Source organism: Melanotaenia boesemani, chromosome 13 (assembly GCF_017639745.1).
Source record: "Melanotaenia boesemani isolate fMelBoe1 chromosome 13, fMelBoe1.pri, whole genome shotgun sequence".
NCBI lineage: Eukaryota > Metazoa > Chordata > Actinopteri > Atheriniformes > Melanotaeniidae > Melanotaenia > Melanotaenia boesemani.
The window spans coordinates 36,866,951-36,885,061 of NC_055694.1; the positions used below are offsets into that span (position 1 = coordinate 36,866,951).

The following is an 18,111-nucleotide window of genomic DNA, read 5'->3' on the forward strand; positions in this document are numbered from 1 at the left end:
GGTCAGAAAAGAAAAGGAAGAAGAAAGAGAGGAAGATGAGAAAGGAAAGACTGAAGGCTACACTTCCAGCTACGAGCAAAAATAAAAAGAAAAACAGTTCCTCATCCCAAGTGAAACCGCAGTCAGCACGGCACGCAGAGAAACAACGCACTTGCAAGTATCCCTTGCCTAGCAGTCCCTTGTGTTCAGACAAAGAGAGCGCAGGATACGAAACAGAAGAAGGGGTTTTACTCAACGAGAAGGAAATATGTACAGCCGTCTCAAGTCCTGACAAGAGGGGAAAAGCTCCTGCTGTTTCAAGTCCAGATAAGATTCTCCCCCACGATCCTTGTTCTCCCAGACCTTCACCTGCACCCCGATCCCCTACTCCTCCTCTTCATCGTCCTTGCATTGCTGACCAAGAGAATATGGAATACTTTGTGTGCATGTAACACACAGAGACCCATTCCTGTACCCCCAGACCCAGGGCGTACGCATGAAAAATTATTTAGAGGAACTAGCTATAAATGTGTGTATCTCTGTCAAATATATTTACAGTGAGGGATCCAAAAAGTAACACCCTGGGTAAACATGTTGTGACTGTGCAGAGGATTGTACATGGCTAACCAAATGATTTTGACTCTGAGTTATTCAAGCTGTTAAGTGTGTTCATTGCTACTGAAAATGTACTTTGTGATATAACGCAAGAAGGGGTAATAAACAAAGAGATTAAGAAAAACGAAATGTGACTTTGTCCTTGTTTTTTTTTTTTTTTTTTTTCATTTTGTTCATATACAGAAAGTGATGTCTTCATACATGTAGAAAAAGGCAGGCCGGGTCCATTTGTGACATCCACGTTAAGGCCTAAAAGAATTAAATACAGGCTGAAGAACGTCATCCCGAAACTCAAAGCCAAACTACTGAAGTATGTAAGCTTAGAAGACGATGAAGTGTCTGCATCAATGAACCATGAAGATGCTGATCGTACATTGAGATCTGACGATGAGGGTGAGGATAAGTGCGAGGTCATCGGACCCATTGCAAAGCAAGTCTTATTGAGCCCTGAACTTGGTGAGGGCCGTGGTGATTCTAGCAGCTCAGAGAAGACCCAGAAGAAAAGAAGAATGCAACAGATTGGGAAGAAAGAACAATTATAGACAGAAACGGTTTGGGAAGGAAAACAAAAGTATAGCTAGATGTGCAGCTAGAAAAAAAAATAAAAATAAACAAAACCAACAACAATTTGCTGCTGACAAGGTGTAGGGGTGGTGCTGGAGGAGGGTGATAAATGCAGCTGCTTCAACTTAAGTCAGATTGTTCTTAAACAATCCTTCTTCTCCTGATTCTTTTCCTGCACCTGATCGTCTTCTCCTCGTCCCTCTCCTGAGAAAGCAGACGAGGCTGACAAAGAGGTTCATACACTCAGGACCAGCAAAAGAAACCAAGTCTGGACACTGACGTGAGCCACAAGAGGTAAAGCGCAAGGAGTTGAATATCGAGCAGCAGGTCCACATTGCTCACTGACAAAGTTGACAAGTCTTTCTGGTCCACCTGAGGTCCGTGTGCTGTTTTCAACGTGTAATCAGCCTCCAAAGTGGACTTTGACACGACATCAGACAGAGCAAAAGAGACTCTTGGTACAACGGAACAACAATGTCTGCCACGAAAGCAAAAAAGAGATCACCTTCATCTGGGACCCAGAGTGCAGCCATGAAACACTATTTAGAGGCACTAGCTCAAACTGTTTGTGTGTCTCAATTAGATGAACCATGCGCTCCTGCAGCACTATCCTCTAAACATTCAACGCCGGTTCCTAGAGCAAGGGAAGCGAAAGCTGGTGGAAATACCTTGGACAAATATTTTGTGGTCAAGCAGAAGCGTGTATGTGAAAGGCCAATTAATTTGGAATAGCCAAATGTTTCCATGGAAGAGTTATTCACTCTGTTATGTGTGCTTATTGCTAATACACATGTATTGTGTGACACAACATAATAAACAAAGAGACAATGAAAGTGAAGTGACATGTTGTCTTTATTTCAAGTTCCATACATGTACAAAAGGATCTGTAGTTCCACATATGCACAAAGGACATGTCACACATTCCACAATGTTCCATGCTCATAAAATACACACACTTGTCATGCTAAAAGTTGTAACAACCACACATCCCCGCAAAAACAACACTCAACATCATACAGAGTAGCAGGCACCGCTAGCAAGCGCACTGTACATAAGCATGTAAGCCACCTCATGGTAAAGAGCGGAACCCCCTACGTATGTTCTTTGTACATCCTCCCAGGAGCATGCCATGAGTTGAGTGTCATCTGCTAGGTACCAACTGCTTTCGTTGTTCCAGACGTATGCAGTGTTATGTCCGTCGTAGTGAGTACCACGGTGGGCTACCACACCATACAGTCCGTACAGATGCTCGGCTCCTTCTGTGGATTCCTTAGCTAGACATTTAAGATCAAGAGTCTCAGGGAAGGTGAACAGCTCCTCCGTCTTTACGATGCAGGCACTGTTTCGGCCCATGTTCCTAACACGTTGGATCACAACGCACACATTGGTGGGCAGGATTAAAACCTTGCTTGTGATCTCGGCCTTGGCTTTTGCGTGACATGTATCACAGTTGTATGCGGACGCTATATCCTTTTGCTGGGAGTAGCTCTCCAAATACCCCTGTAGGTTATTCACGTGTTGGTTGCTCAAGTGTACAAGGATTGTGACAGACTTTTCACGTTTCACTTTGGTAGTGTGACAAGCAGTGCATCGTATACATTTCTCAGTCTCAAAGTCCCACATTCCTCGGATCGCTTTTACGGGTCCGTTTGTCAGCGCTTCGAGAATGCACCTGAAGACCGTATCTGCATCTTCCTGAACACAAAACAGCTGAAAGCCTTGGTGCTCATTCAATGCATTTACAAGAGGGTTTGGATCGCACGGCCTTTGGGACTCAAGGGCCATGTCATCCAAGAGACACTTGAGGGTCAGGGCTACAGATCCATAAGACAGGTGTCCTTGCCGCCCATTCCGGAGAAGATTGTGGAGTCCAGGCGTTGCATAGAGGCACTGCACGATGCTGTTTAAAGAGCAATTAGTTCCGTAGTTGATGAGGCCACGCATGGTCTGGCCTAACAAAGAACAATGTAATTGCAAAAACCTTCACAATATAATAATAAAAAAAAAAAAATGTCTTCTTATTGTTCATGTGCTTCATATCACAATTCATATGGGTTAGTATTCTCCGGTGCAACTGCAAGCCACACTTGTAAACAGCTCTTTCAGGGACCGTATAGATCCCTTCTGGTCAAGCAACACCACAAGAACAGTCATGGTGTAATATCTGGTTGTGAACTCTTCTACAGGTCCCGGTTTCTTGACTTTTGTCAACATTATAACCGGAGCCCACTTAGACTCGATATGTGAAACAGCATCGTGAGTGAGACATTCTTCGTTGTCTAAAAACATGCTTGCGTTGGATAGCTGGACAAGTCCAGAGATCCCAGACAGTGCACTGTTGTTGAGCGCCACCTTCAGCAAGCCCTGAGTGCAATCCAGTGCAGTGACGTGAACCTTCATGGTCCGGTCTAGAACCTTGGCTCTCATTCTTAGTACAATGTTTCGAACAAGCTTATCCACACCGATGTTACACATGGCTGAAGTCCTCTGGTCACCCCTGACGGGCTTAGGATCTCCGTATACCAGCATTTTGGTGCTGACCATTACATCGGGTCCTCCTCTTTCTTCCTCTTCTCCCGCACTGAGTGAAGCGTTAAGCCAGTTGGGTATTTCTGCCGTGTAATCCCTGAACGTGAAGCAGTTTTCCTCCAAGGTCAAGAAAGTTGGATTTCTTCTTTCGCTTGTGTCAAACCTTCTCAGCCACCCAATCGATCTGCCCAGCACAAGTGAGACCGAATCCGCTGTGCTCAGCCCGCAAAGCCACGTGCAGAGATCTGAGTCTGGCAAGTGCTTTTGCACTATGCTAGCGCAGAGTGTGAGCAAGCTGCCGCAGTTACGACCAAACAATGTTCTTCGGGATTTTTTAAAGTTCCTGCTGAGGTAGGAGACTACGTCAATTGTTACAGCTCCCGAAGCGATCACCACATCTTTCCATTCGCTCATGTGCGTAGGTAACATCTTGGCATCCAGGGCTATCTTGAGTGTTAGAAAGACTTGCAACAAGAAACAGTACACCGAGTAAGGTGGGTCACATTGAGTCCACTCAGATACGCGCTTGAATCCCTCCAACAGCATTGCATACTGAAACACGAACATATTTCCTCGTCTGGAGCAGACACATAAGCCCCTGCGGGGCCCGACAAAAAACAGAGAGTGGGCTTGTGTTACACTTTGTGACATATCGACAACATTGCGTTTGAAACGCTTGACATCATTCTCGTTGTGGATTTTTAGGATGGCCATAGCTGTGTAGATCTCCCCCTCTATCGTCTTGCCTCTCAGAAACACTGTGCCTGGATGCTGCTCTCTTTTGGAACCGGATTCTTGATGGTCCTGTTTTTCTGTTTCATGGTGAGCTTGGACTTGTTTTTCTTGTTTTTTTTCTTCTTCTTGTTCTTCTTCTTGTTCTTGTTCTTGTTCTTGTTCTTCTTCTTGTCCGTTCTCTTCTTCGTCCTGTGCTACTTCTTCACCTGCAACTGCTTCTTCTTGGACTGTAGTGATTCCTGGAACCTGTCCCCCTGCTGTCAGCCTGGTCTCTGAACCACATTCATCTCCAGGGAACGGGACAGAAGTTGTACTGCTGCTGTTCACCGAAGCCGTATCCGAATCCCGATTTTCGCTTTTACAGCTCTTTCCTTCACTGGGTAGATTACTGGTGAGATTGCTGCAGCTCAACATATCCATCTGGTCGTTACACGCAAAGTTGCTGTAATCGATCATGTGCATCTCCAAAGAGTTGTTTCCCTGGGTGTCTCTGATCTTTCTCCTTGTATCCTGATACGCATTTTGTGGCACGCGTGTCCCATGGGCAGGAGAAAGATGAAGCTTGGGTTGTGGATGAGGCCGAGGAGGATTATGAGCAGGAGGAAGATGAGGATCGAGAGACGAGGTATGTTCAATAAGAGGACTGACACACGGCTGCCGGGAAGCGGGAGCCATTTCTTTCCTTGCTGTAGCAGCACCTTCTGCACCAGCAGCATCACATTTGACAGAAAGCATTTCTTGCATGCGAGAAAACATCCCCAATTCCCCAGGGTCAGGTCTGCTGACCTTCGCGGGGACCTTCTTGGAGCAACTGGCCTGGGTAAAGGTGTCATCAGAGTGATCCGTCCTGTGGGTGTATGAGGCCTTGCGTTTCTTGTACTTGCCCCTGTATATGTCCTCGAGTGCTCTGACCTTTCTCGAGTACCACCCATGAGGCTGGATAAGATCGGGGGCCAACCTCATAGTATCTATACCGTAGTACACTTTGGTGTCAGATGTGACCACTGTCACTGGGGACCCAGATGTGGATCTTTCAGCTGCCCAGTCCCTGAGTCGCTTTGGCAGACAATCCTCACTGACCACCACGTCAACTGGCCTGTAGTCCCCGAGCCTCACATTCAACGGAAGGGTCCTCCTAGGGATATGTGCCATGCTTATGTCTCGACTTAGGCGCTTGTATCTCTCGAGGTTCAGCATTTCGGCAGGGGAAAATCTCTCCTGCGGGAAAAGCGTTATGCACAGTACTCCCATGGAAACAAACTGTTTGTCCTCTATGTTGTGGCCTGCAGTTTGAAGGTTGGCCAATATAGTTTGCACAGTAGGCCTCCGATCTTTGTGGCGCGCGTGCAGAGCTCGTGCATCTACAGCCTTCATGTACACAAGCTCAAACGTGTCCTCTCTCTGTGGGCTGTAGACCCCTACCAAACTCGAGAGGTTCTCAGCGTATGTCTTTTTGCAGTAACCGCCGTCGTTTCCCTTGTACTTTATCAAGGGTGTGCGGGCGTGCAGTTCCCACATCACGCAGTACCAACTGAAGATATCGCTGCCCATGGCTGCGCTCAGGCACCACAGCACCTCGGGAGCCATGTTTGTGCGATTCCCGCGCGGTTGGTCTGGCGTGGAGAAATTGCACGCGGTTCCAAAGTCGCTGATCTTGAATGCGAAAGGTAGCGGTTTTCTGCCGGGCTGATGGCACACCAATACATTTCTGAAGGTAAAGTCTCTGTGCTGAATTGACCTCGACCTCAGGTAATCCAGTCCACTGAGGGTGTCCAGCTCAACAGCAGGCACCACAGTGGTCTCCTGTAGGTGCCACATAAACTCCTGCAGTGAAACGAGTGCCCGTTCCATGAAGAGCACGGCTCTACCACCAAGTTGATATCCCAGACTTTCACACCATAGACCTCCAAAGGTGCGCAAAATGTTTGGGTGTTTCATCGAGACTCCAATCGCAAGTTCTTCCACCTGCGAAGCAATGTGTGCATAGCGTGAGAATTCCTCGTCTATGAAAGGCACAGACCAGTTGATCATTTCTGGAAACAAGTTGGTTTTCGCCACCATGCAATCGTCAATGGGAACAGTCACTCCAAAGCCTCCCCGACCCAAAACTTTATTCGGCGTGATGAAAAACCGTTCCAAGTCCATGTCAGAGCCCCCGACCTCTGCGGGTAGATGGGATATGTCCTCATAAAGGCTCCAAGGGCTGGCCTTTGCAGTACACTTCAGAGGAACGTATACCCGTCCGCAATCGTCTGCAATAGTGACAGGTACCCTGGGTGTGGTTGTACAATACTGCGAAGGCAGTACGCAATCTAGAACAGGCTGTTTCTCCTGACATTTGGGTCTCACACGCTCAGGTTTACAGCACGCAAACGTGGGAAATAGAGGGCTCCCGCAGTCTCTGACAGTATTCTTTGTGTCCTTGATCAGTGTGCTGAGTTTGCTGCAGTACGGTGCTTTCACACTGCATCGTATCACTAGGAACAATACAAAGGAGCGGCGCTTGCTCATGCGCGGCGGTACATCTTTCTGGTCAATGCATACTATCAGTCTGTCCTTTCCCTCGATGCACGGTTCCTGGTGTATCCTGATCATCTCAACGTTGTTGAGCCTGTGCCATGCGATGTACCTGCTGAGCACAGTAACTGGGGTTTCTTGCCGGTTAAAGAAGAACCCACCGCTGGCTGCGGAACCCCGGAGCCAGTCGAGTACTCCACGAACATCGTTGTAACGCAAAGTCTTAACGTGATACAGGTTGTACCGTTCAACCATACCCAAGAGCCTTTCTGTTATGCTCCTAGAATGTTTTTTGTTGCGCTGCATTTTTTCTTCGTTTTTTTTTTTTGTGTCTATTGTTTTTGATTACGGTCAAAGAACTTTCCCCGCATTTCAGATACCGCCTTTGTATTTTTCAGTTGGTTTTTCAGACAAGCCTTGTTTACAACTACCCGTGCTTGGTAGTAAATAGAAGATGAACGGTCCAGTTCGCAGCGAGGTCCTCTTCTCTGAACACGCTTCGGTGTCACTCTTTGAGTGCTTGATAGTTGCAGGTGCGCCAGCGACAGGGTTGCTGATGGACTCAACCCACAGAGACAGTGGCGTGCTTCAAATGAGCCTGCAACTTTTGCGTAACATGTGGCAGAGAGCTGATTCCTTGTACGTACCGCGTGCAGATCTTGAAAGATTGCACATGATGGAATGTACCAGCGCTTCTTGTAGCGGAATGCCTATCCCAGATCGGATCGTAACTGACCCTCGCAAGCTCTCCCGCTACTACATTTATTTGCTGTTTCGTTACTGCATGAGCACAGCTAGCGGACCTCTTGCAACAAACCGGAGCACACAGCACCAGGCAAAACATTGGGGTTGTCTAGTACAGCAGGACTCTAACAAAGTCAAGATGAGCCCTTTGGGGGATGTGCCCCAATGCTGGCTCCAGAGTAACGTCTGTACCAATTATCCGTCAGCTCCACCCATTTCACAGGGTACCATTGCTAGTGGTACTGAGGCATTGTCGTAGATAAATTCTTTATCAAAAGGGCTGCTGATATTAAGAGTCTGCAGACAGAGGTCTTTAATGATCCTTTATTCGGCCGACCAGGGGGACACCCCTTCAGGACAAAAGACCCCGTACAATCATTCTCCCAAGCTTATATAGCCTGCCTGTCACTATTTTCAGACACACAGTACCCAGGTATGCAGCCTTGTAGGGCTGACTGATTGACATCATTTTGATATCATGTTATAATGTCATACTATTAATATTCTGCTGACCAGAGCTACACCTGTTGTTATTCAACTCAGCTCTGATACATTCATACTTCCACATTTCCCCCTTTCAAATATTTCAGAGTAATCGGCCCTAAGACGATACTCTGAAACTTACAATAGGGAAACCTTTTTTAAGCAAACTTGTCCACACACGCAGGTCTCAAGCATAACATAGGAGCCAATCTGAACCTCCCGTACGAGGGCGAAAAAAACCCCGAAGGGAGAAAAAAATTCCCCCGTGCCCCCCCTGTTGGGCGAGCACCGGTAACTTTCGATCTTACTTGACACTCAGGCACGGGTAGGCCAGTGGACCCCTGCACGAGACCTTCTAAGTACTATGACAGAAAGTAACCACACACACACAACAAAGAAACTCCATTACAATCTGTTTTCACAAGGATAACCTATTACAGAAGATTTCTGACTACAAAAACCACACGTGAATAACACAAGATAGAGTCTTTTTCCAGGCCGGAGGCAAACAGGAGTGTTGGGTCACCAGCCTTTCATCACAGGTTGCCGACCCTTTGTCCAACCGACTGTAGTTCTATTGAGACGTCACAGGTCCAACTCAGTACGGACCAATTGGGCAGCCATGATGAAGGATGTCTGTTTCTTGAGACTCGTACTCCATGCTCTCCTCAGGGCGGGAACGATGCACATGCCAAACAAGAAAAGAAGGATCAGAACCAAAGCTGACCCAACTCCCACCTTTATCAATACATTTTTCCAGTCAGCCATTAACTGGTCCAACCAATCAAGAGACCAGTCGCTCTTCCCAGCATGCTCTCGCACCTCTCTCCCCACCCGTATTATTTCTTCCATGGCAGAGGTAAAAGAACCATCTGGCGCTGTGTTAGCTGGAATAAAAGTACAACAGTCTTCCCCGAACATTTGACATATTCCACCCTTATCTGCCAGAAGCCAATCTAGTGCTTGCCTGTTCTGAAGTGCGAGTCTGCTAGTCTCATGCAGCTGTTCTCCTAGTGCACTCAGTCCCTCGATGGTGTGGTTGAACAACCGCTGTTGATTATAATAGATATAATTTATCCAGTTAACATTTTTATTCACAGTTATCCATGGTAGTATAGATTCTATGCCGGCCACTACTTCATTCCTGGCCGAAAATTCCACAGGAATCCCTTTAGCAATTCCAATTGCATCCCGATATACCCCATGAGAACCTGAGACCTGACGCCTACTTCTACGCAGCGCGCCCTTGTCATGCTTCAGGTTAAGAATATTATTTACACCATTGTATACCACCATAGCTGGCACCTTTAAGCGAACAGTAGCACACAACCCCACCCAAGAGGGGGGTAGGGTGCTTCGTAGCAGATTATTTCCACATAACCAGAAGCTATCAGCGACCGCATGTGATTGGTCTCCGAACCAAAATAGGGTTGGAACCGTGATTGACATATTCTGACAGTCCTGATGTAGGGGCTCCGGGTTTTCAAACCATACTGCTTTTGTTATGAAGAGCGGAGACATACCAGACTCTGGGAACCATGATAATACCCATGTGACATTACATCTTACCGTCGTGTTCCCCACCATTATTCCATTTTGCTGGAGAAATCCTCCGCTGGCAAAACACTCGTATGCGGCGTTATAGTCCACCTCGTAAACCGTGGGAGGGGACATGGCGGTATTTGCCACCTGGTAAGGTTCACACAATTCCTGGATTTTGTAACCCCTATATTTATTTAAATAACCATGCATCCTCTGGGCCCCATAAAGTAATCTACACTTTATACCACACATCGGGAGCCCAAAGAAAGCATTCGTTGTTGTAGACTTGAACGCTTCCTCTTTACACACCCGGCGTTGTTCCTGGGCACACTCCCAAGAGTTGTACTTGTCTGGGATAACAACCGGAGGGGCTCCAGGCGCCTTTGAGCACCATATGCATTCCTCCGAAGTCATTTCCTTTACTGACAGCCAAGCCCAGCGATACCAAGTGTTGGCCATCGCTTCCTTCCATAAGTAATCTTCACTAGGTCTAAACCGTCGTACTTCCGGTTGCCCCTTTACATCCTCCCCCCCCTCTAATGTTTTATCATGATAACTATCTACCAAAGTATCTAACCCTAGAGGGGGAAGAGTGAATGACTCAACCACCCCACTGTCTGGTTGGCCATCAGCAACCACGGTGGGCTGCGGTTCAGGTGTAAAAGCAACTTTATTCACAACAGGGGTGTTAACTGTGGTCTGGTAAGAACTTACAACCTTCCCAATCTCCAATAGACCTTCCAGTGTGTTCCAAGCAGCAGCCCATACCTGGTCAACCATTAAGGATGTTATACGTGCTAAGTGTTCATACCCCAGTCCTCCTGGTACTGACTGATGGTTACCTATTCCTGCCTGTGGGCGTGGAGTAATGATTGCTTCAAGACCAACCTTATCCGGCTCCAGGGCCGGAACCACAGCTAGAGGGGGAGTGGGCCCCTCCTTTACAAAGTGAACTCCCCATTGCTTGGCAGTTGCAGCTGTGGTAACATAAACACTTAAGTCTGAGCCCAGAGGTTCTAGCCTGGACCCCAAAACCTCACCTCCCTGAGCACCGCTTTTATCATCCACCCCAGGATTCACTGGAATGTTATGGCCCTCTACATCTAGTTCCTTAATTGATCTTACTTTCCGCCTATGTTGTGCCAAAAGGGCAACATCTGTCTGAAATACTGAGTCACGGGTAGTGTGTAGATGTGTGCGGGTGCATGCCGGCAAGAGACCTGACTGATAATGACATTTGGCATGTGAGTCGTACTCCCCTTGGTCACTGAGGTCGCTCCCTCGTTGCGCAGTTGCCCCTCTGTTTCCTTGAGAAGGCCCTGGTGATGGGACGACGTGGTGACTGTTGCTTCGGGTCCGGATTGGTTGAATTGTCCCTGCCGAGATCCCTGTCTCGCCCAGAAGAAGAAACCAAAGGAATGTCAACCTCAACATCATCGGGCGGGAACTCTGAATCTGCCCTGACAGGACTATCTTCGTCAGATGCATGCGAGGCGATACTTCCCCTTTTGGGGGACTGGTCATTTGAGAACGCTGTACAGTCCGACCAGTCCCCAGGGCCCGTTTTGCAGTTGTTGGTCGTAGGTGCCAACGAACAATGGTTCAGATGATGCCAAGCGACGCTCCCTTCGACCTGGACCGCAGTCGGTGTGGCACGGACCACCGTGTAAGGACCTCGGCGTCTAGGAGTGTTCCACTTTCTTCGAAACTCCTTAATGTACACCTTATCCCCGGGCACCACTGGACCAGATGTCACAGAGACTGGTTTTGGCTCGTTCGCTTTTTCCTGAAAATAAATCGCTTTATGGATAGCAGACAACTGTTTCATATAACTGTGCAGCTCCTTCTCCAACTGCTCCAGTGGGGGTCCTTTGAAAGGACCCCGAAACTGCGGACCCGGCATAGGGCGACCTGTTAACATTTCATGAGGAGACAAATGTGTGACCCGATGAGCTTGCATGCGGTAACTCATTAGGGCCAGCGGTAATGCGTCATGCCACCGCAACCCAGTACATGCACAAATCTTATTAATTTTTGCTTTAAGTGTGCCATTCACTCGTTCCACCCCTCCCTGGCTGGAGGGAGTGTAGATACTTCCATGGCGGACTTTGATTCCCAGCTGACGCAGGACGCCCTCGTAGACTTTATTGATAAATGCTGGTCCCGAGTCTGATGAAAGGATGGATGGTAGGCCAAACCTAGGGATCACCTCACGGACCAGGAACTTTATGACTGTTCCCGCCCCCATGTCCTTTGACGGAGTGGCTTCCACCCAACGACTGAAATGATCAAAAACCACCAAAAGGTAGCGCTTGCCGTGTACCGGGACCAACATGTCCACAAAATCTAAAATCAGATGACGAAACGGGCCTTCCGGGACAGGAATTCGCGCTGTGGGGGTGACAATACCTTTTCGAATGTTATTTTGCGAGCATATCTCGCACCGATTAAGCGCATCCGTCACCAGTGCCTGCAGGTACGGCGCCCAATAACCCTGTTGTTGTATTCGATGTATCACCTCATCTCGCCCACAGTGGTCTGGTTTGTGACACTCTGGAATTAAAAGAGACAAAAGTGAGATTGGAGCGACGATCAGGCCGGTATGTGACCGCCATAACCCTCGCCCATCTTTTGTAGCACCCCTTTTTTCCCACATGTTTTGTTCACTCGCGCTAGCACGCGCTTGCATTAATGTGATATCATCAGGTGTGACAGATGGTTCCAACTCCACAGCTGGGGCCAAGACGGCGACCTTGCAACCTGAAGCGTGCTTTGCAGCTTCGTCTGCCGCATTGTTTCCCATTGTGGTGATGGAGTTGTCTTTTCGATGAGCAGGACACTTGATAATGGCCAATCGATGTGGAAGCATCATGGCCGAGATCAACTTCATAATCTGTTTCCCATGCCGAACAGGTTTACCATCTGATTTTTGAAAGCCGCGCAGTTTCCAAACTGCTCCAAACAGGTGACAGACTCCGTGAGCGTATGCTGAATCTGTGTAAATATTAGCAGAGGAGTCTTTAGCAAGTTCACAAGCTGCAGTAAGTCCATACAATTCAGCTAATTGTGCAGAGCAAGGTTGTAAACATTTTTCAGCTTTTACTGTTACGAACGTCCCTTCCTTTTGTTGCACCACGGCGTAGCCTGCGTGAGTTCCCATGTGGTCTCGAAAGCATGACCCATCCACATAGTACGTGACCTGTGCGTCGTCCAACGGCTCAGATTCCAAGTCCGGTCTCAGTTTTGTGTACCTCGTGGTCTCAGTGACGCACTCGTGTGTATCACCTTCAAATTCAAAAGGTAACATATTAGCAGGATTTGTGGTCTCACATCTCTTAATTGTTACATCTGGATAGGTGAGCAATGGTAGGTACTGAAGGCAACGTGCTGTTGTCAGAACAAGTTTGCTGTGATTGATCAACTCTGTGATTTTATGATGGGTGTAAATAACCACAGGATATGACTTAGTTATTGCAGACGCCTTTTCATACGCCATGTGAACAGCTGCGAGGCCCTGGTAGCAGGGGGGCCACCCTCGTGCTACGTCGTCCAACCTTGCACTGTAGTAAGCGATGGGTTGTTTCCTTCCACCAGCACATGAGTCTTGTGCCAATACAGCCGTTGCGTACATGTTGCATCTGTTTGAAACGTAGAGATAGAAAAGTTTGTCATATTCTGGCATTTTTAGCGCTGGGGCATTTTGCAGTTCCTGCTTGAGCACATCAAAAGCCAACAGTGCCTCTGTGGTCCACTCCAAAGACTTCTTTAAAGTCTTGACTTCAGAGGACTTCAGGAGTTCCCTGAGCGGCGCCGTCTTTACTGCGTAGTCCTCCAACCACTCCGCGCTGAATCCTGTGATACCTAAAAAGGTCATTAGTTGCGCGCATGTCTGTGGACGCGGTGCTCGACTTATGCCTTTGAGGTGGTCAGGAGACAGAGCTATTGTTCCATGGGAGATTACTCTGCCAAGGAATTCCACCTGAGGCTGGCAGAATTGCAGTTTTGTCCGAGAAGCTTTGTGTCCACATTCTGCCAGTCTCTGCAGTACTTTGATCGAGTCGCGCTGACAATCTTCAATGGTGTCTGAACAAATCAATATATCGTCTACATACCGGATTAGGACGCCGCTCAAATCCAGCTCCTGTAGATCCTGACTCACCACACGATCAAACCACGCGGGGCTGCTTGTCAGTCCCTGGGGCATTCTGGCGTAGCTGTATTGTCGACCTCTAAAGGTAAACGAAAACAGATATCGTGACTCTTCTGCCAGAGGGATACTGAAAAATGCTGAACAAAGATCCACTACTGTAAAAAACTTAGCTTTAGTGGGGATGGCATTCAACAGTGTGTGAGGATTTGCGAAGTCTGCAGCGACATCTTCAAGAATGGCATTGATTGCCCTTAGATCATGGACCAGTCGGTACTTTGATTTATCTGCTTTTAGAACTGCAAGAATTGGGGTGTTACAAGGACTAGAAATCTCAATCAGCACTCCTACTTTTAAAAACCCATCAATTAGGATTCCAATCCCTTCTTCATCTGCGGGATTAAGTTTATATTGTGGCCGCCAAGGTAAGACTGCACCTGGTTTTAATTTGACAGTAACTGGGCTGGCTGAAACTGCCAGTCCCACATCCGTCTCATGTCTGGACCACAGTTGGTCCGGAACCTGTGTTAAAATATCAGTTTCCAGATCACTGTTAAATCCAAGGGGGTTGGTTTTGCATGTCATCATTATGTTTTTCCCTGGTAGCACCACCATCTGAGGTGTTGCTTGTAATGACAGATCACACCTAATTCTTAACATTGAGCCATCCTCTGAAAGAGAGATTAATGGGTTCTCTGTACTGTTCCATGTTAAATGCTCTGCAGTTCTTACCATCGGACCGAGGTCCCTTGAATGGTATCCTGGGTTTACCAACAGTGTAATGTGTGGTAAGGATTGAGTAACACAGTACCATTTATCAATAAAGGTGTTCCGGTTTACCTTTAATGCTGCGCCTTGGCCTCCAATCAGGATATATGGAGCCTGTATTTTAACCATCACTCCATCCGTCTCCTTTTCCCACTTATCCTGAAAGGTTGAGCTGGCTGATGGATCAAAGAACATTGTACAGTGAGGAGGTAATTTTGGTGGAGAACCTTCCGGGGCCCAGGCCTTTATGCATGCCTTCCATTTTTCCAACTCCGAACCCAGAGGCCCCTCTATGCTCCCCAGCCAATAAACATTTGCTGGTTCTGCTTGGGCATTCATTTGTAAGTTTAATCCACAACTTTCCACATATATTCCCAAAGGGGAACATAAAATTTTGAGCCCGAGTTTACAAAGTGCATCTCTTCCTAACAGATTGACAGGAGTTTGGTCCGAGACCAAAATGGGTATTTTAATTTCATCATTACCTACTTTCATTTTTACGGGAGCAGTAATAGGAACCAATTGACTTTTTCCCGAGAATCCTACTGTCTTCACAAAGTTGTTTGACATGGGAAGGTTCTTGGCAAGGGATCCCTGTATGCATGAATGAGTCGCCCCCGTGTCAATCATCATTTGGACCTGTCGATCCTCAATTTGGACATTTATCATGGGGTCAGTGCGTGTATGCATAATCAATGGGTACGAACCTTTACCCGCAGGATCCTCGGGACCCCCCTAAAACTGAGAGGGTCTTGGTCGTGGGCCACCCAGGGGTCCACCTCTTCTAGGGAAGCCTCCGTTTCTTCCAGGACCACCTGCTGGGAGGGGCATAAGCCGTGGGCAAGCCTTAGCAAAATGTCCAAACATTCCACAATACCAGCAGCGGAGGGATCCCTGCCACGCCCCAGACGAGGGAGTACCAAGCCTTGAGTATGAAGGACGGAACGGCTGGGGACCCCTAGCGGCCTGTGTTGACTCAGGAACTCCAGCAGTCCGTCCCGCACCTGGATCTGTGAACACAACAGCTTGAACCTTTTCTTTCAGCTTGCCTTGCAAATCATTTAGTTGCATCTGTGCCAGCTTCCTTTGAATCTGGAGGTCCTGTTCAGAAGTCTTAGTTAGGTCTTTCCTGTATCGGGTTACTGCATGAACCACATGATCACGGAACTGTTGCGCTGGCATAGATGTTAGACCAACGACATCCTCCAAACGTCTGCTGACATCCTTTGGCATTGAATCGATGACTGCATTTCTGAAAAGAGTGAGCAAAATAGGATCATTTTCCACATCTTTCTGAGACTCTTGACGCCACCTTTTTAACTGTGTATCGATGTATGCTGCTGGGTTCTGGTCGTCCTTCAGAGGTTCCCCTTTCAAAGCATCAACATCAATTTTATTAGGGTACTGTTTGCGTATTCCTTGCCAAATCACCCCCTTATAGGCTGCTAATTCTGTTCCATCTGCCCTTTCACTCAAAATCCAGTCCAGTTCATTGTCTCTGAAAAACTGCTGCATTTTAGACAACCCCAAAACCTGAGCGAGGACAGCTTTGATGTCACCCAGTGAAAGAAATGTTCCAGCCGTGTTTGATTCCAAAGCCTTAATCCACTTGCCTCCTCCTGCGGATATTTGAGGGAGCTCTGAGACCAAACCTGTCAGGTCCCGAGCTGAAAAAGGATGATAATCAGCCCTTGTTCCCCTTATCAGAATTGGGAACTCCCCCCCCTTCAATCTGTCAGGAGGTCTGATGTTAGGTCTGTATCTTAAATCATATTCGTCTCTAGGGACCCCTGTGGACGTGCCGGGTTTCTGCAAGCATGCAGGCATGGAAACTCCGCCTCCTGAAGTCGCCCCCTCCACCTCCTCATTTAAGTCATCTATTTCCTGTTCCATCTCAACTATCTGGCTCCGTCCCAACTCACGTTGCAAATCTTGCTGACGTGGTCCTAAGTTCATCCAAAAGCTATCATCTGTCTTACCTTTCCGAGCCAGTTCGGTTCGATCCTGGTAACAGTTAATGATTCCAGACTGGCGTCGCTGTGTACTACAGTATTTTGGGATTGTCATGTGGGGAGGAGTTTCCTGTTTTTCTCGAGGAGAATGTATAGAGGTTGAATGCCTTCCTACCTGGGCGTGTGCTTCCCCAGTGCCCTGTAAGGACGCACCCCGCTGTTTGAAGTTGGGTGGGTCTGGTTGGGGCAATGCATCAGTAGGAGGTCCCTTCTCCGCGAGCCCTGAAGCAGCAGATAACCTATTTTGGATATCACTTACATTTCCGGGTACGCCAGCATCAGTCAGTCCCCCTAGAAGGCTCTGCTGGTCATCAAGATTAAAGTCCCCATCAAATTTTATCGTTCCTGTTAAATTTGGAAAAAGTTCGGCGTTAGTACAGTTTCCAGTTTCCCCTGGACTATCCGTGAATGACACAATCGTTTTGACATTTCGTTTAATTGGCTTGCTAATTTCAAATAAGTTTAAAATTTCCAATTCAAGCTGTCGTTTCTTTTGTCGTTTCTTAGAATTATTTTCAGCTTTGTAATCTTCAATGCGATGTTGCATTAATTCACAAATCTGTGGGTCAAAGCTTCCTGTAACAGGCCATGGATTTATCAAATTTTTAGTTCTTTTGCACCATTTTTCAGACATGTGTTGAATCTCTTTCATTCTATGGGGATGACGGATGCCAACAATAGCCTGTGGCGTGCTCATTGTTATCCTATTAAGTCAATCTTGCTTTAATACAATATGATAATCATGCAACTCGAATGAAATCCACTTGGGGGCGCCGCAGCTCCGTTTCCTGTTTCTAGGCGTCGGTCCAATGGGAGGAGTCGTGTTCTGTTGGAAGGAAACCAAAAGAGTTCAGCGGTTTTATTTTAACAGCTATATAATAGTACAGATTACATCCTTGTAGCTGCACAAGAGCAGAGCACTATTTTATTTTTGTCAGTGCTTCTGTCTATGCGCGTTAGCAAGTAGCTTAGTGTCAGATTTCACCAGACCACTATGAGTTTGGGGAACGAGTCAACTTATGCACTGCAATACAGATTAATTTTTCCAACATGCAGCTTGCAATATCACTTCAAACAGAGGCCTCTGTCCATGCTCATGCATAAGTTTTTTCCAGTTTACCCAGCAGCTCCTTCGATCTCCAGTTACACTCAGTCACGCATTCCTTTCTACATTTAGTCCACACTTTTACACACAAGCTCACCCTCAGCTTTTCTCCTCTCCAAAGAGAGTTTTGAAGCTTTTTTTTCTCTTATTCTTCTCACACATGGACATAAGTTTACTTTCAGCGAGACAGGTAAGGCAATCAAAGGATAGTTACACACTCAGTCAGTCACACATTTCTGTCCGGTGCATCACCCACTATCATACACACACTTCAACAGCTGAGCAAATCACCATTAGTCAGAGGAGAATAAACCAGTCAAAACACAGTTTAAAACTTTTCCCTTATTTCCTCTCATAGAAGACATCAGTTT

The 18,111-nt window shown here is 47.2% G+C and overlaps 2 protein-coding genes across 2 annotated transcripts; both read right to left on the reverse strand.

Annotated features, from left to right (window-relative positions):
- Positions 1-2,169: 2,169 nt before the first annotated feature.
- LOC121651015 (ubl carboxyl-terminal hydrolase 18-like) lies at positions 2,170-3,102 on the reverse strand. The gene has a single exon (XM_042002854.1). The coding sequence runs from the start codon at positions 3,100-3,102 to the stop codon at positions 2,170-2,172; it is 933 nt and encodes a 310-aa protein (XP_041858788.1).
- Positions 3,103-14,775: 11,673 nt separating this feature from the next.
- LOC121651698 lies at positions 14,776-17,028 on the reverse strand. The gene is made up of 2 exons (XM_042004071.1): positions 15,331-17,028; positions 14,776-14,799 (listed from the first exon to the last, which is right to left on the reverse strand). The coding sequence occupies exon 1, from the start codon at positions 16,688-16,690 to the stop codon at positions 15,359-15,361; it is 1,332 nt and encodes a 443-aa protein (XP_041860005.1). The 5' UTR covers positions 16,691-17,028; the 3' UTR covers positions 14,776-14,799; positions 15,331-15,358.
- Positions 17,029-18,111: the final 1,083 nt, after the last annotated feature.

What these genes read in the sequence shown, in the direction of transcription:
- LOC121651698 (XM_042004071.1), bottom strand. Translation starts at nt 16,690, where the DNA reads ATGACAATCCCAAAATACTGTAGTACACAGCGACGCCAGTCTGGAATC.
- LOC121651015 (XM_042002854.1), bottom strand. Translation starts at nt 3,102, where the DNA reads ATGCGTGGCCTCATCAACTACGGAACTAATTGCTCTTTAAACAGCATC.